Genomic DNA, 16,526 nt, shown 5'->3' with positions numbered 1-16,526 from the left:
CAAAACACGGAAACCCCGTAGACGCTATAAGAGAGGATATCCTTTCTGACATTATCATTTCCTCTCTGACATTGATTGTGTGTGTGTGTGTGTGTGTGGGATTGATGTGAACTGAGTTTCGCTTGATCTTCCTGCGACGAGTATTGAGAATTAGGTGTATTTGAATTTCGAATTGTAAACAAAAGCAAATAAATCGCAAAAATGAGCAATTCAACTATTTCCGATCAGTCGCTAATGGACAAATCTATGCGCAGTGTTTTCGGTAAGAAATATCGTTTATTCGTCCATTATTATTCATTTAGGGATCGTGCTTTAATTACATATAACCTCCAAACGTATCTAATTTATTTTTTTAGTCGGGAATATCCCGTACGAAGCCACTGAAGAGAATTTAAAAGATATTTTCAGCGAGGTTGGACCGGTGCTGTCTTTCAAGTAAGCTTCTTTCTGCATTAGTTTTTATTGAAAGTATGCTCCGTTTAACGGTTTTGTTAGAATTGTTTATTTACCATTTTATGAGTGTACAGTGTAAATAGTGCTAGTTAACACACTATCGGTGGGAAGGGTATTAATACCTTTTATGCAGAACGTACGCTAAGTGTTAGTAAAGCACTGACCAATGCTTGTTTTTTTTCATGTAATAAATATTTTGTTTTGCCCTACTCTCTGTAAGCAACCTTCAGGTTGTTTTCGTCCTGGTCATGGTGTTACCTGCCCATAGTGTGTTAAGTGTAACCATTTTACACGTTACATAATTAGTATTTGGTCAATGCGAGCTGTAAGTACAAGCAGATTCCTCTTTCCCCTGTGCCATCCGGCTAGTCTTCTTACCATCAACGTAGAGTACATTAAGTTTGATAAACTCAACCAAAAATTGTTTCGAACAGATTAGTATTCGATCGAGAAACTGGCAAACCGAAAGGCTATGGATTCTGCGAATATAAAGACCAAGAAACTGCGCTCAGTGCTATGCGGAATTTGAATGGTTACGAAATCGGAGGAAGGACATTACGTGTTGACAATGCTTGTACAGAGAAAAGTCGTATGGAAATGCAGAGTCTTCTGCAAGGACAGAATACTGAGAATCCATACGGGGAGGCAGTGCAAGCTGACAAAGCTCCAGAAGCCATAAGCAAAGCTGTTGCATCGTTGCCGCCGGAGCAGATGTTTGAGCTTATGAAACAGATGAAACTGTGCGTGCAAAACAATCCAAACGAGGCACGGCAAATGCTGCTGCAGAATCCTCAATTGGCGTATGCCCTGCTGCAAGCGCAGGTTGTGATGAGGATAGTAGATCCTCATACAGCAGTGAACATGTTGCATAAAGCAAATCCGATTCCAAGTGTATTGACGCCTACTGACAAGCCTGCTGTGCATCCTATTGTACCGAGAATAGAGGAACCGTGGGCTCCTGCGCGACCTGCACCTGTTACAAATCCTCCAGCACCGATATTTGCTGGTAAGGATATTTAAAAAAGTATTTTTCGATCGATTGTATTTATTGATTGATTCGTTACAGGGCAAGACGTTGATCTACGAACATTAGATAGACAAATGGATCCACGGTTGGCTAGAATGGATCAAGATCTAAGAGGACCACAAGTGCCACCAGCACCTGTTAGCGCACCTGCAGCTGTAGCAGCTGCCGCAGATCCTAGAGGACTGGCAACGTTTAACATTACAGATAAGTAAGTATCATTTCCGTAGTTTAAACCACTCGACGGTAATATTACAATTAAAAAGTACACTGTGTTTTACAGCGCTCTTCCTGTTGAAGGAGTTGAGAGGTTTCATAATTACATTAGATAGTTTCCGAATTTTATGTTTAGGAGTTCTTTAAAATTGTTTATGCTTTCAGCTTCTGCCGCGATCCGAGAACAGATCGATTTGGTAGGGATCCAAGGGATCCTCGAGATCCGAGGATGCCTATTGATCCTAGGATTACCAAAGCAAATCGTAAGTTCCCAGATTATACGAAGATTTGATAAACCTGCAATATACAGCTATCTACTCTACGATTTCGATGATTTTTGAATTTTAATTTTGCAGCATCAGTGCCAGTTGCTCCGCCAGTTGTACCAAGACCAGTTGCTGCACCCACTGTTCAACCTGCAAACGTTGGTGCAACGAATGCAGCTGTCCCTGTAACTGCACTTACAACTTCCACTGCAACTGCAACATCAAGACTTATGGCCGGAATGCCTTCGGGGGGAAATATACCCAGCGGAGCGTCGGATCAAGAAAAGGTATGTGTTAATATATTAATGTCGTTTTTATATAAAAATATAAGAAATATCACATGGTTTATGGAGTATGTCATAAGGAAGAACTTAAATAAATTAAATAATCTCTTTGCAGGCTGCCCTGATAATGCAAGTGTTGCAATTATCAGACGAACAAATAGCCATGCTGCCACCTGAACAAAGGCAGAGTATTTTAGTGCTTAAAGAGCAAATCGCCAAAAGTACGCAACGCTGACGTCTAAGTCTAAGTTCTTAAACATTAATAAACTTATTAAAAATATTGTGTAATAATGATAAACGTGGTAAATAATTTTTTAAGAATAATTGCTTATTCACTAGTACGTCAAATGGTAAATACAAAATGGGGATTAATTATTTCGTATAAATATTCGTGATGTTGGCTATAAATATGTACAGTGTAGAACTATTTCCTAATACTTGTACGAAGTTCGTTTTATTCTTCTACAATGACTTTCAACAGACCTTCGTTGATAAGTGAACTATACAGAAGTTCTTTGCGATCTTCGTTCTCGTATAGTTCCACACTCATAAATTCTTCGTCGTCACTTTCCTAAAAAAAATTTTATAATATTTTTAATACTTGGAAATCTGAAATTATTAGCAAACAATGCAGTAAACTTACTTTAACAGTAGCTACAACAGGTTTGTCATACATTTGTCCTATTTTCGGTAAAATAAGGTTTTTATTTGCCGAGGAGGAAATCTGTACGTTCCATAATTTACATTTCATCGCTAAAGTTTGTGCGTGTAGCCATTCTTTTTTTAGCGAATATAATTCAGACCTTTCGTGTAAATAAAACAAAATCAGGTTAACAATATCGAACAAGCTTTAGAAAAGTTACATGCTACTTACTTTTGAGGATTAACTGTTCTGTATTCATCATTGCCGTAGTCCACGTACAATAACCTAACTTTAATATTATCAGAATCTTTGACAGTGCTAGCCTCGGTTATCAAACACCTGTACCAAACATTGTCCCTAAATTTTGCACAGCAGGGAGTGTCTGTAAATAAAATCAAACTTGTTTGAACGAGTATCGTAGCAAAATTATAATTAAGATTATAGAATGGGGATTCAATCTGTAAAATAATCTAACTCTAAATTCCTGCCCTAAGTTATTTTAAAATTAAGTTTGGGCATTTATTATATATTGGGCACAGTATTTGATAACAACTAACACTTACCAGGTGCAATACTTGTAATCATCGGTTGCTCCGAGGCATTCTCTTGCAAATCTTCCATGAGTTTTTTATATTGATTGTAGCATTCATTCAAGACCTAAAAAACGAGAGCTATAACATATCTATTAGAGTTTCAAATGTAATAATTAAATTTTCTTATGTACCGTCGAGTGTGCGTTCTCCTTCAATTGAGCATAAAATTTTGTAGCGGTGATGCTACAGCAAAGTTCGATTTGAATGTACTCAATATCTTGTGGCACAGTAATTGGCTCGTAACCAATTAACAGAGTCTCTTCAGATACAACGTACGGGGTGGAAGCAACCAAACATTTCTTTTCTTTCGACCAAGACAAATTTTCAACGTCGGCTGTAGTAATGCTGCAATCATTATTATCGACCGAAAACGTTTGTTGTAATACCGTCGAAAATCCACTGATAACTTTATCAGATGTTGACTCTACTGAAACTATATTTTTGTCTGCTTCTCCATCCGAAGAAAGCATGTTCGAAGTCTCGATGGCTACGTCCGATACATCTGACATGTCGGGTTTAATATTAAAACCGTAATCGTTGATGAGAATTGAAATGAGATCGCTTGTTGTATTCCCCTGTTCGTTCGGGAATATATTTATGGAAATCTGAAAGTATTTTTAATCGTATATAATTTGTAAACCAATTGACCAATGTTGATGAAATTGAATTTTTAACATGTATATAATTTATAAGAATTGACGAAACACATTTTTTCAATTTTGATTACAAGTTATTCTTCTGATGTGAAGTGTGTGCCATCAATTATGAGACTGACTGTATATAAGGAGTTTTCGTGCTCGTAATGATATCTACATAATGCATACTTACAACATAAAACAAATCAGTTCTATCCAAAACGGACACTATACACTTTTTATCGATAAGAAGACTGTGTATTCTATCTAATTCGGGTGTTGTCCACTTTCCAGTTTCATTATCCTATTGGAGAAAGTTTAAAATGATAAAAGAACAGATTCGTTTTTAATGTTTGCGCAATAAATAATATGTTATTTCACGAAGAATGTATTGAAAAATGCGAAACGCTTACCGGTTCTAATCTGTAAATTATGCACTTGGTGCATTGTATTGGAACATTTTCCAAAACTACATGCTTTTTCAACGTTCCAACTGGACACTCCTCGCGATTACCGTAGTCTACAAATTCCACCTAAAACATGTACCGTTCGTAGTATTAAACAGACTCGCGAGAAAAGATTGTTATACGCTCGAATTGAATAATAACATTTTTACCTCGAATGTGTCATTCTCCAAAATTTTCACAACTTTTCCTCGATACCATTTCTTATTCCCGTGATACTGGGCAATGCACATGTCTCCTATAGACCAAACAGTATCACACGATTCTACTTTACAATTTGCATATAATTTCTCTAGTTTTCGTTCGATATTTGAGAGTATCTCGGAACCTAAAAAATATATGTTAAAATTAAGAAACTAGTTACCCAGGGTTAAAGTCTTGAAAGAAATTAAGATTTGTTGTACAATTCCAGAAATAAAATATGAATTACTAGAGTATACGTACTTTGCTCTGTAGAATGTAAATATAAAAATCCATTATGATCCAAATTTGTAGGCATAGCAATAAATTTGTTTGCAGTTATGTCCTTAGCTGGCAGCCATGCACTTAAGTTAGATAGCGATGGTATTTCATCAAACTGTTCCTCTGTGTTGCACTCTTCAGAACTTTCGGAACTGGAGTTAGAGTATCTCAAATACGAGAGCGGTTCCGCATTAGTGTTCGTTTCATCAGGGCAGTTATTCCCGTCAATTTTAAACCACTTCACGTCCGATTTATTTTTCTTCAATCTCTCTAGTTTCTTCATGAATTGCTTTTTCAATTCAATAGCCAGGATCTTGTCACGCTTCTTCGCGTATCTAACGATTCAAAAAAAAAAAAAATAAATAAATAAATAAATACACTTAAAACACATAAAAATAAAAAAGCAAATTATGAGTTAAAGATTTTCACGTACTCTTTGACGGGCAGTGCAACACCTTTCTCGACGAGCATTCTGTTGATGGAATTGATTTCTATTCTGGTTGGGAACAGTGGTCCATCCACTTTGTTTTGTTTTATCCACAATTCAACTGGGATTCCAGAGTCTGTCACGTTTTCCTCTTCCTGCATGGTAAGAAAGATTAACAATATAAAGCGACACCGGATTAGGAGTTTACTGTATAATATAGAAATCCTTACCAGCTTCGATATATAAAATTTGCAATTGTAATTCGTGGTTGTCATGTCTTTCAACACTTCGCAGGACAACGATGGCCATTTTGTCGATCCTCCGCAAGGTAGTATACCAGCCAATTTGATTTTAAAAGCGTAAGCCGGTACTTTGAAGAACGGCGGGTACAGCGACTGCAAGTCTGCCAACGGGACTGTCTCTTCGAGACCCACGTCGTATAAAAATACCACTACTTCGTCGTTCGCTTTAATTTCGACGATTGAACCTCGATGGTACATATTGTTCTTCGACAAGAACGCTGCACACACCATGCCTTCCTTCAAAACTTCTCTGTCCGCGCAACGATAGCTGCCGTAAAATTGTTGCATTTGCTGTATCATTTTGTCAATGTCTCCACGCTCACACGTTGCGTCGGATACGTAAATGCAATCCGGAGACTCCACTTGATGCAGTATAACTTGCACTTTGAAAGGATCTTCCTTTTCCTTCATCTCAGCTATGCTTCTCGAATTCGTATTCATTTCCTGTCCGCTGAATGATTTCGCCATTTCTATCAACTGTTCTGGGACCTCCAGCGTGCTTGTTTGTATCGGATCCTCTACGTAACCTCGAGCCCTGTCCTTCTTCTTCCATTTTTTGTTCGGATTCTTTCCTGTTTTGTTCTTATTTGGGCTGTTGCGGGAAATAATCAAATGTAAGTTGACGCTAGGTTTATGTAGCACTAAAACTAATTATTTTATATTACTTTATAAAGAAATAAATTTTTTTTAATAATTCCCCATGAATGCATCTTTACAGTCTAAATAATCGTGATTTAAAAATATTAGAACGCGTTCCGTGAACCTAGTGTCGAGTAGACGAAATGGCTTTTTTTTAGCAAATTGCAAGAGAGATTGAAGTTTTACTTATATCGTAGTTCGCGTATGCGTATATACCTCATCTTCGTGCTCATCACAAGCTTATTTTTCATTAGCAACTGAGAGACGTCTCCTTCGTCTGCTGTTTGTATAGACACACTGTATGTATCGTCCGACTTGTCCCAAGCAATAACTCGAACAGACATCGAAGTCTTTAGATGTTTTTTAAGGAATTCGATTGTCCCCTGTCCCCACTGGTCCTTGGTTCCATTGTGCGGTTTGATGTTTCTCAACGAAAGTTTTATAGCCTAATGAAAAACGACATTTAGGCATAATAAAGTTATAAGGGTTCGCAATAACAGGAAGATAATTAAAGTAAACACAATAATAATTGCGACGAACTCGTATCTGTGATCTATGAATAAAAGTATGGCTAAAAATTTACACTGTACATCAAACGAATAATCTATTGTGTGATTCTCACCTGAGTTCTGCAAGTTAAAAAGTTTTTCGAAAGCGTTCTTATGCTATCGTAACACAATATCAGCGAGTATCCCAAGTCCACGAAGAAGACTTTCACTGTGTTTTCGGTGACTTCGCATATTATACCCCTGTGCCAATTGCCATCAGTATTGCGTGCTGCGCATGGTAGATCTGTGGACAAATCAACACCCATAAGAATATTGAAAAATAAACATTCATCTCGCACACGTTACCTTTATAGGGGGTAGTTATGTAGTCTTCGGACTCCATGTTTTCGTAAGTCTCCATCATCTCGCGAACTATTTTCCCAAACTGTGTTCGACATGCGTTTTTCTGTTAATAAATAATCACATATATCCGTTAATATTTAATACAACAAATTTTATGTAAATTATTTCATGGATAGTGCTCTAATAATTAACTTACCTTTCGAACGTATATGCAACTGGGTGATTCAACGAACAGAATTTCACAGTTTGTGTAATTTTCTATCAGCAATTCTTCTTTGAAATACCCTCTTATCGAGTGAGAATTCATTCTCTGCGAGCAGAAACAAAATTAATACTGCATTTCACAGTGTGAAACGAAAAATGATTCTAAGTAATTCGGATATTTTTACCATTAGCTGGTTCGCAGAGACGCAGGTGGCATATTTCATGAATGTTAGGGATTCTCTTATGGATACCATGCCGCCACCTTTGTAGGATACAGCACCGATATCAACGTAAAACGTGTCTCCAACGACCCTTAAGACGCTCATTGACACTATGTCATTTCTGTTCCAATAGAAATTTTGTTAAAATTATGTACATACTCTTTTCTTGGGAGGAACATATTTATAATCGCACTAATATAGCGGAGAAACATAGCAAATACAAGTACTTTCTTTGTGTTATTTCTAAAGTGAAATTAATAAAATTGTTGCCGCCTGTAACATAGTATTATTGCTTACGTGTTCACGATTTTTTTGAAGGCCTCGATGGCATTAGATTCCCAGCGGCCATTGTATGGAACGATATCATCCAAAGAGCACCTAAAGACCATCACAGGCAACGTCGCAAAGGTCGGTCCAATGTTTCTCAATTTCGTCAATGGTACATTGTCCTCTTCTATACCGTAATCAATGAAGAAAACTGTGTATGTTTCATCGTTTTTGTCAGTCTTTTTACGAACAACACGTCCACGATACCAGACTTGGTCCTGGGCAGATTCTACAGCGTACAAACCATCTACAAAACAATATTAAAAATCTTAAATAATTAATTTCATATGGAAGTGGTCGAATATTTATTTAGCTTCGAAGAAGAAATAGTTGGATTTTTCAAATTTAATAGGCAAGGAAAAATTTCTGTCCTAATTTTTTTTTTCAAATTATAATATTTATAATATTAAAAATATCCTTCATCAATGCGTTAAAGGGGAACTTAGTCCATTTATTATGATACCAATGCTTGATAGTTTATAGTTCTGTTAATAATGTAAGTTTATTAAGGTAGTTTTCGTACTGAGTTTCACTTCCGTTGATGCAACTAATGGAGCGTCTTCTAATGTTTTCAATCCCTTATGCAATTCCTTTATTTTATTTTGATTTTGCTGTAGCTGAACATAAAAGCAGAATGGGTCGACGATGCGGGTCACACGGATCACCTGAGATGACACTGGAAATAAAATTATGTTATTATACATTTATACATTCTAGAGGAAATATTAATTATGATATATGGGGCTCTATGTAATATCAATCTAATCAATTTATCAGTGAATTGTGTTCGATAAATTAATGCGTTCGAATATTCACGGTTCAAAACTTATTTTGCATCTTGAGTACTATTGGCCACTTTACTAAAATATTAGGTGGCAAGATTATCAAGGGAGTGCTTGTCAACAACATCATTGGCAAAATGAATTGTTATAAAAATTAAACAGTCAGAGATAATACATTTATTAATCATTACTATCACTGCGATCGAGATCTACCGAAATTATTTGAGGTGGGACCGTTCGCAATTAAGCAATTTCGTCGTGGTCAGACCTGAGTAATCATTATTGTCCACTATTTGCATGATACTATAACTTCTAGCATCTTATAAGTAGTGGATAATATAGAGCTAATAGTTGCACACTTAGAATTCCTTATTTATGCATTGATTTTCTCTAAATCCTGTTAAACATTCGTAGTAGAAATAGAGTATACAAGATACTCGATTCTCACGAATATGCCCACATTTATGAGTTGTTGGTAACGTCGAACACGACACGAAATTGGTAATGGGATTATAGAGTCCCACTGATCGTGTGACAGAAAAATTCATTGGTAAATGGTATATCAGTCTATTTAATAGAACTATTTAATAGTCTCTATTAACAAGGCTTGCGATTATACCATTGGTGTTCGAGTTCTAAGCATTGCTGACAGATGTCGGCACTATCATGTTTTCAGAATTTTGTTAAACTATTGACAAGTTTGCTACCAGTATATGCTTAAATTAATTAAGCTAAACACAGCTTAATACACTTTTATGCTAATGGCGATTTGCGACGATTAAAAATATGTGCGACACCAACTAGGAAAATTGAATCAAATCTTTGAATTAATTAATGCCAATCTATAACATTCAATTATTATACTTGGAATCATAACTTTCCATTTGGGAATGGTACTTCTAGTCACAGTTCGCTTACGTGTCTATTAAAATCCAGGGAATGTAATTAATAATTGATTTAGATTCGGTAGCACGTTATTAAATTAGTAGTTACGTACACAACTCGGATGGATTGTCGTTGTTTCTTGGAGGCAGTGACACAAGAGACGACGGTTTCGTTTCTGTAAACGATTTGTCCCTGACCCCTGCAAATAGAAAAGTTTAACACAAGAATTAATGTTACGTGTTTGCGTATTCGACCAGCTTTCGGTAGCTTCGAATATTTCGCCGAGTTTCTATTCGCTGGTAAGAAAATTCGTTTTACTTGGAATGCTGATGTTCTCCGGAAGCGGTTCCATTTCGTAATCATCCGGCAACAATTCCGTTCGTTGCAAACTGAATCCCGAGACTGCTGGTATATGTACGGTACAGTGTTTCTGCATGATATCGACGATGTTTTCGTCCACTTCAAACCTGAAAGTAATTATTAAGTTCGACGTTAATAATTTTCCACGCGATGAGCTCGAAAGCTGATCAATTAACGATAGTACGCCAGTTTTATCATCATAAAATGGCCCTTTTTGCGATAGACTTCGAAGATTTCGTATATTTTCGAAGTACAGTACTCTATATATGTCGCCAAGGCCTGGATAATAAACGTCGTGGAATTATCCCCACTACCGCGGGGTATACGAGCGTAAACAAAACTCGGGTATGTCTCCTGGACGATATATGACGCTGGCAGGACCCGTGTTGTTGACATACATCGAGAATTCACTGTGTATTGATGTTCGAGGGTGTATGAAGACTTTCTTGATTAATTGCAGGTATTGTGTCTTTATCTTTCACATTGGAGATTCAGTTTACGTCTTAATATTCGCTTTGTTTATATATGTTTTCGGACAAATGCAAAAAAGTACCATTTTCTCTGTTCACAGAAATTTCGTGAGGGAATGGAAGAAGGAGGCCGTGGTTGTTTGAATAATTCAAGTATTCGCCGAAGAAAGAGTCCTCGGGTCTCTCGAATAATTCAAGTAGATATAGTGGCCTGTAAAGTTTAGGGCACCGATAAAGAGTAACCTATGCGCGAAGTTCTCGGTGCGTTTCTATACCGTAATCCCTTTTAATCCACCTCGGCCGATAAAACTCCGAATGGAACGGCTAAGACCACAATGGAATACAAACCTACGTCGTAAGTGGAATTTTGGAAGTCAAACTGGAAACGTAAGTGGAAGGTAAATGGACCCTCTAAACGGACACCAATTGAATGCAAGTGAAATTCTGTCGGGAACGGAGCAAATTCAAGATGGAAACGCTGAACGGAAATCCATGAGACGTACAACGCACCCAAAAACGTATTCAAAATTTTATTCACACGTTATTCAATACGCTAATCTTTCGAATTTCTCAAAACAGCTCAAACCAATCGGTCTGCCATTTAAAGAATCACACATTTTTGCAGAATGTAACAATGGCATTTTCGAATGTCTTGCACGAGAAACTGAAGACAATTATAATAAAACATTTGGGAAATTTTGGATCCGAGCTTTACAACGACACCATAAAGATTGATCTACGATTGTTTCCACCCGATTTATCAAGCTTTGTCCGCTCTGCGATAAATACAGTGTTTACTGTATATATGTCGCCAAGGCCTGCATGACAAACGTCGCGGAATTATCCCCACTACCGCGAGGTATACCCCGTGAGTAGTCATGAACCGAGGCCTCTAACGGTTCTTTTCTACGTTAGGCGTGGATCAAAAAATAGTATCTCCTGGCCGATATATGTCCCCGGCTGAACGCATGTTTTCGACGTATATCGAGTAAACACTGTACGCCGTGAAGGCTTCATACGACGCGCGATGATTGTTTAAACGCAATCCTGTCCGTTTGAAAAACATTGATCGGACGAATAGAGAGTATCGAAACTTTTGCCAGCAGTAGTCTTCGTCATAGCGATTGGGGAAAAAGTCGAAATGGCGGGTTGAAAGGTACCGGGGAATTCGCGGGGAACGCGTTTTTCAACGGAGTAAAAACTAAAGCTTTTGATAAATCAAAATCTCCCGGCACGTATTGAACAATTTATTTTCCTCGGCACCGACGATGGTACAGAGTCAGACAAATCCTCATCGTTTATATCCGTAAGCAGCTTACAGATGTCCAAACGAAAAGTGAATGAGCGAGAGATGGGAGAGAGCGATAGAGAGAAGGGTGTAAGAGTAATTAATTAAAGTGAAATGCGCTACGGTTGCGTTATAAAGCCGCTTCGAAATATGTTTCCCCCTCCTCTCTCACACACACACACTCTCTCACTCTTGTTTTTTAAAACCGCGAACACCGGGCGTCCTGTTCCAGTGGTTTTGCAGGAATAATACTGGATGCTGGATAGATCGTGTTCTAATCTGCAGTGTTCTTCGAACGACTTTAATTCATTAATAAATCACATTAAGTTCAGATGATCCACAGTCCAGTAATTATTTGTATTATAAAGCGATATATTTAGTTGAGCCTTAGACCAGTGTTTCCCAAGCTTCTTCGTGCCATGCCCCACCTTTCTAAAATTTTTATGCCCTCTATATAAAATATATATAATTTTTGATATTGAAAAATTGTTTACTGAAGAAACTTAAATGATAGGCTTTAGGAAGAAATCACTAGGAAATTGTTAAGGAAACACAGAAAGTAAATTTTCAAAACATATAACGAAGAACTGAAATTCAAGTATGAAATAATTTTAATGAAAGATTTTTCTGTATTATTTTAATTATTAGTAATTATTTATTACTTGTACATTTAGTGAGATCCTGAAATGGGAGTCGCCATACGGTTAACTTAAACTCTGGACGAGTCCATTTTCGAAATGACCCCCTTAACTATGAAATTGCCTCTCCCCCCCCCCCCCGGTGGGGCGTGGCCCCACGTTGGGAAACACTGTCTTAGACGATTCCATTTGTTTTTGGTGAATGATGAATAGAATATTATAACACATGAATAGAAAATTGAATAACAATTTGCTTCAACAAATATGACTGTCACCTACCTTACTTCTTCGTCCGAAGATTCGTTAGTCGTTAACAAATGGCAGGGAATGTCAATTATCTCCTTTAATTTCTTCATGACATCTTGAATATCTATTTTATCTAAATTCTCTTCTACCGAGCTGGTTACCTATTGAAGTAATCAAAGTTTCAGTGATTATGATCAAACAATAATTTGTACGAATTGATTTTTTGTGTGTCATTACTGGTGTTTAAATTAATTTATGAATCTATATGTGCATTCATTCACGTTCAGTTGTTTTCAACAATTTCTATTTGTAGACAAAGAATGAAGATCTCACTCGTTTTATAGAGGGTGTCTCACGTAAGTTCGACCGCTAGAATATCTTCTTTAATTTTGACGAGGTAAACAATTTTTTATGTTTAGAATTTTAATGACATCGAGTGGTCAGCTATCACGCAGAGGTTGTTTTTTTTTAAGACTTTTTTCAGATTTTTAAGATTTAAAGTTCAAGGTCATTTGAAGGTCATGTCACAGTACGTATTTGAATGTATGTTTTTCTGAGCTATGCGATGCAACACGAAAATGTATGTAGTTATTTAAAAAGAAAGCATCGACGACCTTGACAACTACGAGAAGAAACGAAAATCTCTTACTTTGTCAAAATTAAAGATATTCTGATGGTCGCAGTTACGCGAGACACCCTGTATATTTCAATGTTCTCTGGTTTCGATAAAAAATAAGTGCAATAGTAAATTCAAGTAGTACTTTGTTTTTATAGCTTCATGTAACACTGTTCTTTTTGTATTTAGCGTCAGGCAAATTAATCTTGTTGTAGATGAGATGCAATTTGATGGGCGACATCGCGATGCACACGTTTTAATTGAAACCTTTTGAAATCGAGGCACGAAAACTGTATTAAAATTAGCCGTCAAGGGAAGACTTTCCTCGCGTCGCGTCAACCTCATTTCAATGACTGTTGGCTGTTCATAATAATTTCATTATGAAAATTTGTACCTCCCTTGTCATGGACACCCACTGTAGCTCGCAGGGGAAGATTTTAAATTTTAAACGTTTTATGACACGTACGAAATTGGCGGTGTCACCTAATTTCGCTTGAATTACTCTTCGGTCATGTCCATTTTACTTGCGACGCATTTTTACGTGTAAAAACGGTCGCGGCAATGACAAAATAATTAATAGAATAAATTATGCTGGCTACTCACAAGTATGGCAGTTTCTAGACGATTCTCGTGTTCTTTTAGCTGCGAAGTAATATCGTCGACATTGTCGTGCCACGAAGCACGCTGATGGTGCAACGAGTCAATGATCTTTGTTTCCATATTCTGAAGCACGCCGTGCAGATGCGCGAAATGCTGCGTGATCGTTGTCTCAATTTTGTCAGCATTTTGTAGCGACGTCGGACTCATCGTGCTCAAGTTCAGTTTCTGAAACAGGATACAAAAACACTTTTCTAGAAACCAGTATCGAATATAAAGAAAATATCGAATTTATCAAACGGTACTCGTTCATTCGAGTGGATTATTTCATATACGACAGTTTTGTCGCAATCACTTTTTCACGATTCCAGCATAAAATTTAACATTTTCTCTGCGTTTTAAATAAATAATTCCCACGGTTTTCCTACTGTATGCGTGTCATTAAATAGGCGCAAACGAATTAGGGATAAATAATTAAAAATTTCAATAAACCCCGGTACAATCTTTTTCTTTTCCTTTATTTTAGTTGCAAATTCCTAAAAATTCGCAAGCTCGCCCGACTAGATCCTTCTGCCAATCAAAATGGCCTATCGGATTAGCCATCGATTATAATGTCGGAAAATTTCATCAGACTAATAGGGATATCGCGCAGCGATATTTTTTCAGTTTTATTTAAATTGCAAGAATATTCGGTTGCGTATCGGATCTTCTCTGATACCAGAGGGATGGACTCCAGGAGTATGACATTTTATTGAATTCTTTGGCTCGCTCATGGTCCAATGACCATGGTCTTGTTAAATCGGGGGTTCGCCGAATTCCGTGTACCGACATATCGGAGACGTTTGCTATTCAGCTGGAATTTGTTAACATACCACCGTAGCTGCCGTAATGTTGAGAGCCTGAAACCTGCCTGAATCTATCATCTTACCTCAATGAACGACGTTAATTGTTCTCAATGTCCTTGTCACTTTAACAAATACAGAACATAAACGAGCTAGAACAATTCGCACAGATTCACCGATGATGTGTTGTCGGCTACTGTGGTTTATGGTTTATGGTTTATTCTTTTCTTTATATACATAAAAATTAATTACTTATATACTATAGATGAAAATATCTGTAATTCTATGTGTAATAAATTCGTTTCGGCTTACTTTGTCTATCATATAATCATTAATCAACACTTATAATCGGCTACTGTGTTGAGAATAATTATTGTGAGGCAGTTGGTATGAATGGATTGGTACGACTGTGAGGTATGGGTTGGTATGGATGAATGATATGGATTGGTACGAGTGAGCGGTGTAAGTTGGTACGAGTGAGCGAAGTTTGAAAAAGTGTGCGCAGAGAGTGAAGTTGGCGGGCTTCTGGCGTTTGAACGGTGTGAAAACGTGGTCGAGGAAAAGACTACTTAAAGAAAGCGGTTACATTATTATAATATTAAGTCTTTGTTTTTTTTTTTACTTTTATGTATCTGTAAATAATAAATAACCTTTATAAAGCAACATACTGTACCGCGGCATCAAGCATTTTTCGAATTACAGTGATTTCTCTGTATATGTCGCCAAGACGTGTATGATAAACGTCGCGGAGTTATCCCCACTACCGCGGGGTAAACCCCTTGAGGGTCCTCGGACGCCTTTAAACTCGATTTTAAACTGTGATAGCTTTGTTAATAGTTCGGCGATATACAGTAATTTCTCTGTATATGTCGCCAAGGCATGTATGATAAACGTCGCGGAATTATCCCCACTACAGCGGGATATACCTCTTGAGGGGCGTCGGACGCCTAGGAGTGTAAAAATAACACGGCATGTCTCCTGGACGATACAAGACGCTGGCAAGGCCCGTGTTGTTGACATATATCGAGAATTCATTATTATTTCAATTACAAAATTACGGTTGAAGCGCACACGAGGAGAATCGTACGAGTTTGAAGATACCATTGCCAAGAGAAGACCGCAATCTTCAAATTCATGATACTTTCAGTCCTACAACTGGGGCGGGACTTGGGTCCATATTGACCCGGAGTTACAAACGTCTCGTCAAAACTCCGGCTTTCTAGCAGCTAGCTTGAATCATTGACTGGTTACATTAATTCCAATAAACAGATGAACGTTCAATGATCCGGCTGTTGGCTATCACGAAAGTGTCCATTTTGGAAGAGTGAACAGACTGTTCTAGTTCTGACAAATTCCAAAGGTTCGCAATTAGCTTTCTGGAAACATGTCGCGAACCTCTGGAGTCTCTTAGCCCCGTGTTTCCCAACCTTTTTTGTGCCATGCCCCACCTTTTTTAAATTCTTATGGCCTCTATGTGACATATCCAGTGAATTCTCGATATATGTCAACAACACAGGTCCTGCCATTGTCGTGTATCGTCCAAGAGACATATTCGAGCTGTGTTGTTTACAATCCTCGCTGACACTCACGGGGTATACTCCGCGATAATGGGGATAATACCGCGACGTTTATCACCCAGGCCTTCGCGACATATATAGAGAAATCACCGTACCTAACACAGTCCCAGGGTTACAATCGTTCCATCGAAACCCCGAATTATCTAGTGTCCCGAATTTTCTAGCGACCAGTTCCAATCATTAGCTACTTGTACAAGGTCCCACAAGGAGACCG

At 37.6% G+C, this 16,526-nt stretch overlaps 2 protein-coding genes across 3 annotated transcripts in view; one reads left to right on the top strand and one right to left on the bottom strand.

Moving 5' to 3' along the window:
• Positions 1 to 78: 78 nt before the first annotated feature.
• On the top strand, positions 79 to 2,634 carry Cstf64 (cleavage stimulation factor subunit 2 CstF64). Of its 2 annotated transcripts, XM_076800393.1 has the most exons (8): positions 79 to 262; positions 357 to 435; positions 888 to 1,459; positions 1,520 to 1,688; positions 1,761 to 1,787; positions 1,859 to 1,956; positions 2,050 to 2,246; positions 2,359 to 2,634. In XM_076800393.1, the coding sequence occupies exons 1-8, from the start codon at positions 202 to 204 to the stop codon at positions 2,476 to 2,478; spliced, it is 1,323 nt and encodes a 440-aa protein (XP_076656508.1). In that variant the 5' UTR covers positions 79 to 201; the 3' UTR covers positions 2,479 to 2,634. The 2 variants fall into 2 exon arrangements, with proteins under 2 accessions (XP_076656508.1, XP_076656509.1); XM_076800394.1 differs by lacking the exon at positions 1,761 to 1,787 and having other exon boundaries at positions 2,359 to 2,628.
• Qin (tudor domain-containing protein qin) overlaps positions 2,616 to 16,526 on the bottom strand; it is a 416,046-nt gene continuing 402,135 nt past the window's right edge. Inside the window, exons 6-27 of the mRNA XM_076799987.1 lie at positions 13,900 to 14,121; positions 12,714 to 12,841; positions 9,997 to 10,145; positions 9,791 to 9,877; positions 8,535 to 8,687; positions 7,982 to 8,258; positions 7,649 to 7,805; positions 7,456 to 7,569; positions 7,263 to 7,362; positions 7,031 to 7,200; positions 6,625 to 6,854; positions 5,698 to 6,361; positions 5,474 to 5,622; positions 5,023 to 5,375; positions 4,731 to 4,906; positions 4,528 to 4,647; positions 4,308 to 4,418; positions 3,611 to 4,084; positions 3,450 to 3,543; positions 3,118 to 3,268; positions 2,887 to 3,046; positions 2,616 to 2,814 (exon numbers count right to left, since the gene is read on the bottom strand). Coding sequence (XP_076656102.1) covers positions 2,698 to 2,814; positions 2,887 to 3,046; positions 3,118 to 3,268; positions 3,450 to 3,543; positions 3,611 to 4,084; positions 4,308 to 4,418; positions 4,528 to 4,647; positions 4,731 to 4,906; positions 5,023 to 5,375; positions 5,474 to 5,622; positions 5,698 to 6,361; positions 6,625 to 6,854; positions 7,031 to 7,200; positions 7,263 to 7,362; positions 7,456 to 7,569; positions 7,649 to 7,805; positions 7,982 to 8,258; positions 8,535 to 8,687; positions 9,791 to 9,877; positions 9,997 to 10,145; positions 12,714 to 12,841; positions 13,900 to 14,121 — 4,356 coding nt within the window. The 3' untranslated portion in view covers positions 2,616 to 2,697. The remainder of the gene's footprint in view (positions 2,815 to 2,886; positions 3,047 to 3,117; positions 3,269 to 3,449; positions 3,544 to 3,610; positions 4,085 to 4,307; positions 4,419 to 4,527; positions 4,648 to 4,730; positions 4,907 to 5,022; positions 5,376 to 5,473; positions 5,623 to 5,697; positions 6,362 to 6,624; positions 6,855 to 7,030; positions 7,201 to 7,262; positions 7,363 to 7,455; positions 7,570 to 7,648; positions 7,806 to 7,981; positions 8,259 to 8,534; positions 8,688 to 9,790; positions 9,878 to 9,996; positions 10,146 to 12,713; positions 12,842 to 13,899; positions 14,122 to 16,526) is intronic.

This window comes from Halictus rubicundus, chromosome 14 (assembly GCF_050948215.1).
Source record: "Halictus rubicundus isolate RS-2024b chromosome 14, iyHalRubi1_principal, whole genome shotgun sequence".
In the NCBI taxonomy this organism is placed as follows: domain Eukaryota; kingdom Metazoa; phylum Arthropoda; class Insecta; order Hymenoptera; family Halictidae; genus Halictus; species Halictus rubicundus.
This window is presented reverse-complemented; position numbering and strand designations above follow the sequence as displayed.

Bases quoted from the DNA above. Each gene is read 5' to 3' on its own strand.
- Cstf64 (XM_076800393.1), top strand. From the start codon at position 202: ATGAGCAATTCAACTATTTCCGATCAGTCGCTAATGGACAAATCTATG. The intron at 1,788-1,858 runs GTTTCATAATTA...TTATGCTTTCAG, and splicing joins CCTGTTGAAGGAGTTGAGAG to CTTCTGCCGCGATCCGAGAA. The intron at 2,247-2,358 runs GTATGTGTTAAT...ATCTCTTTGCAG, and splicing joins GAGCGTCGGATCAAGAAAAG to GCTGCCCTGATAATGCAAGT.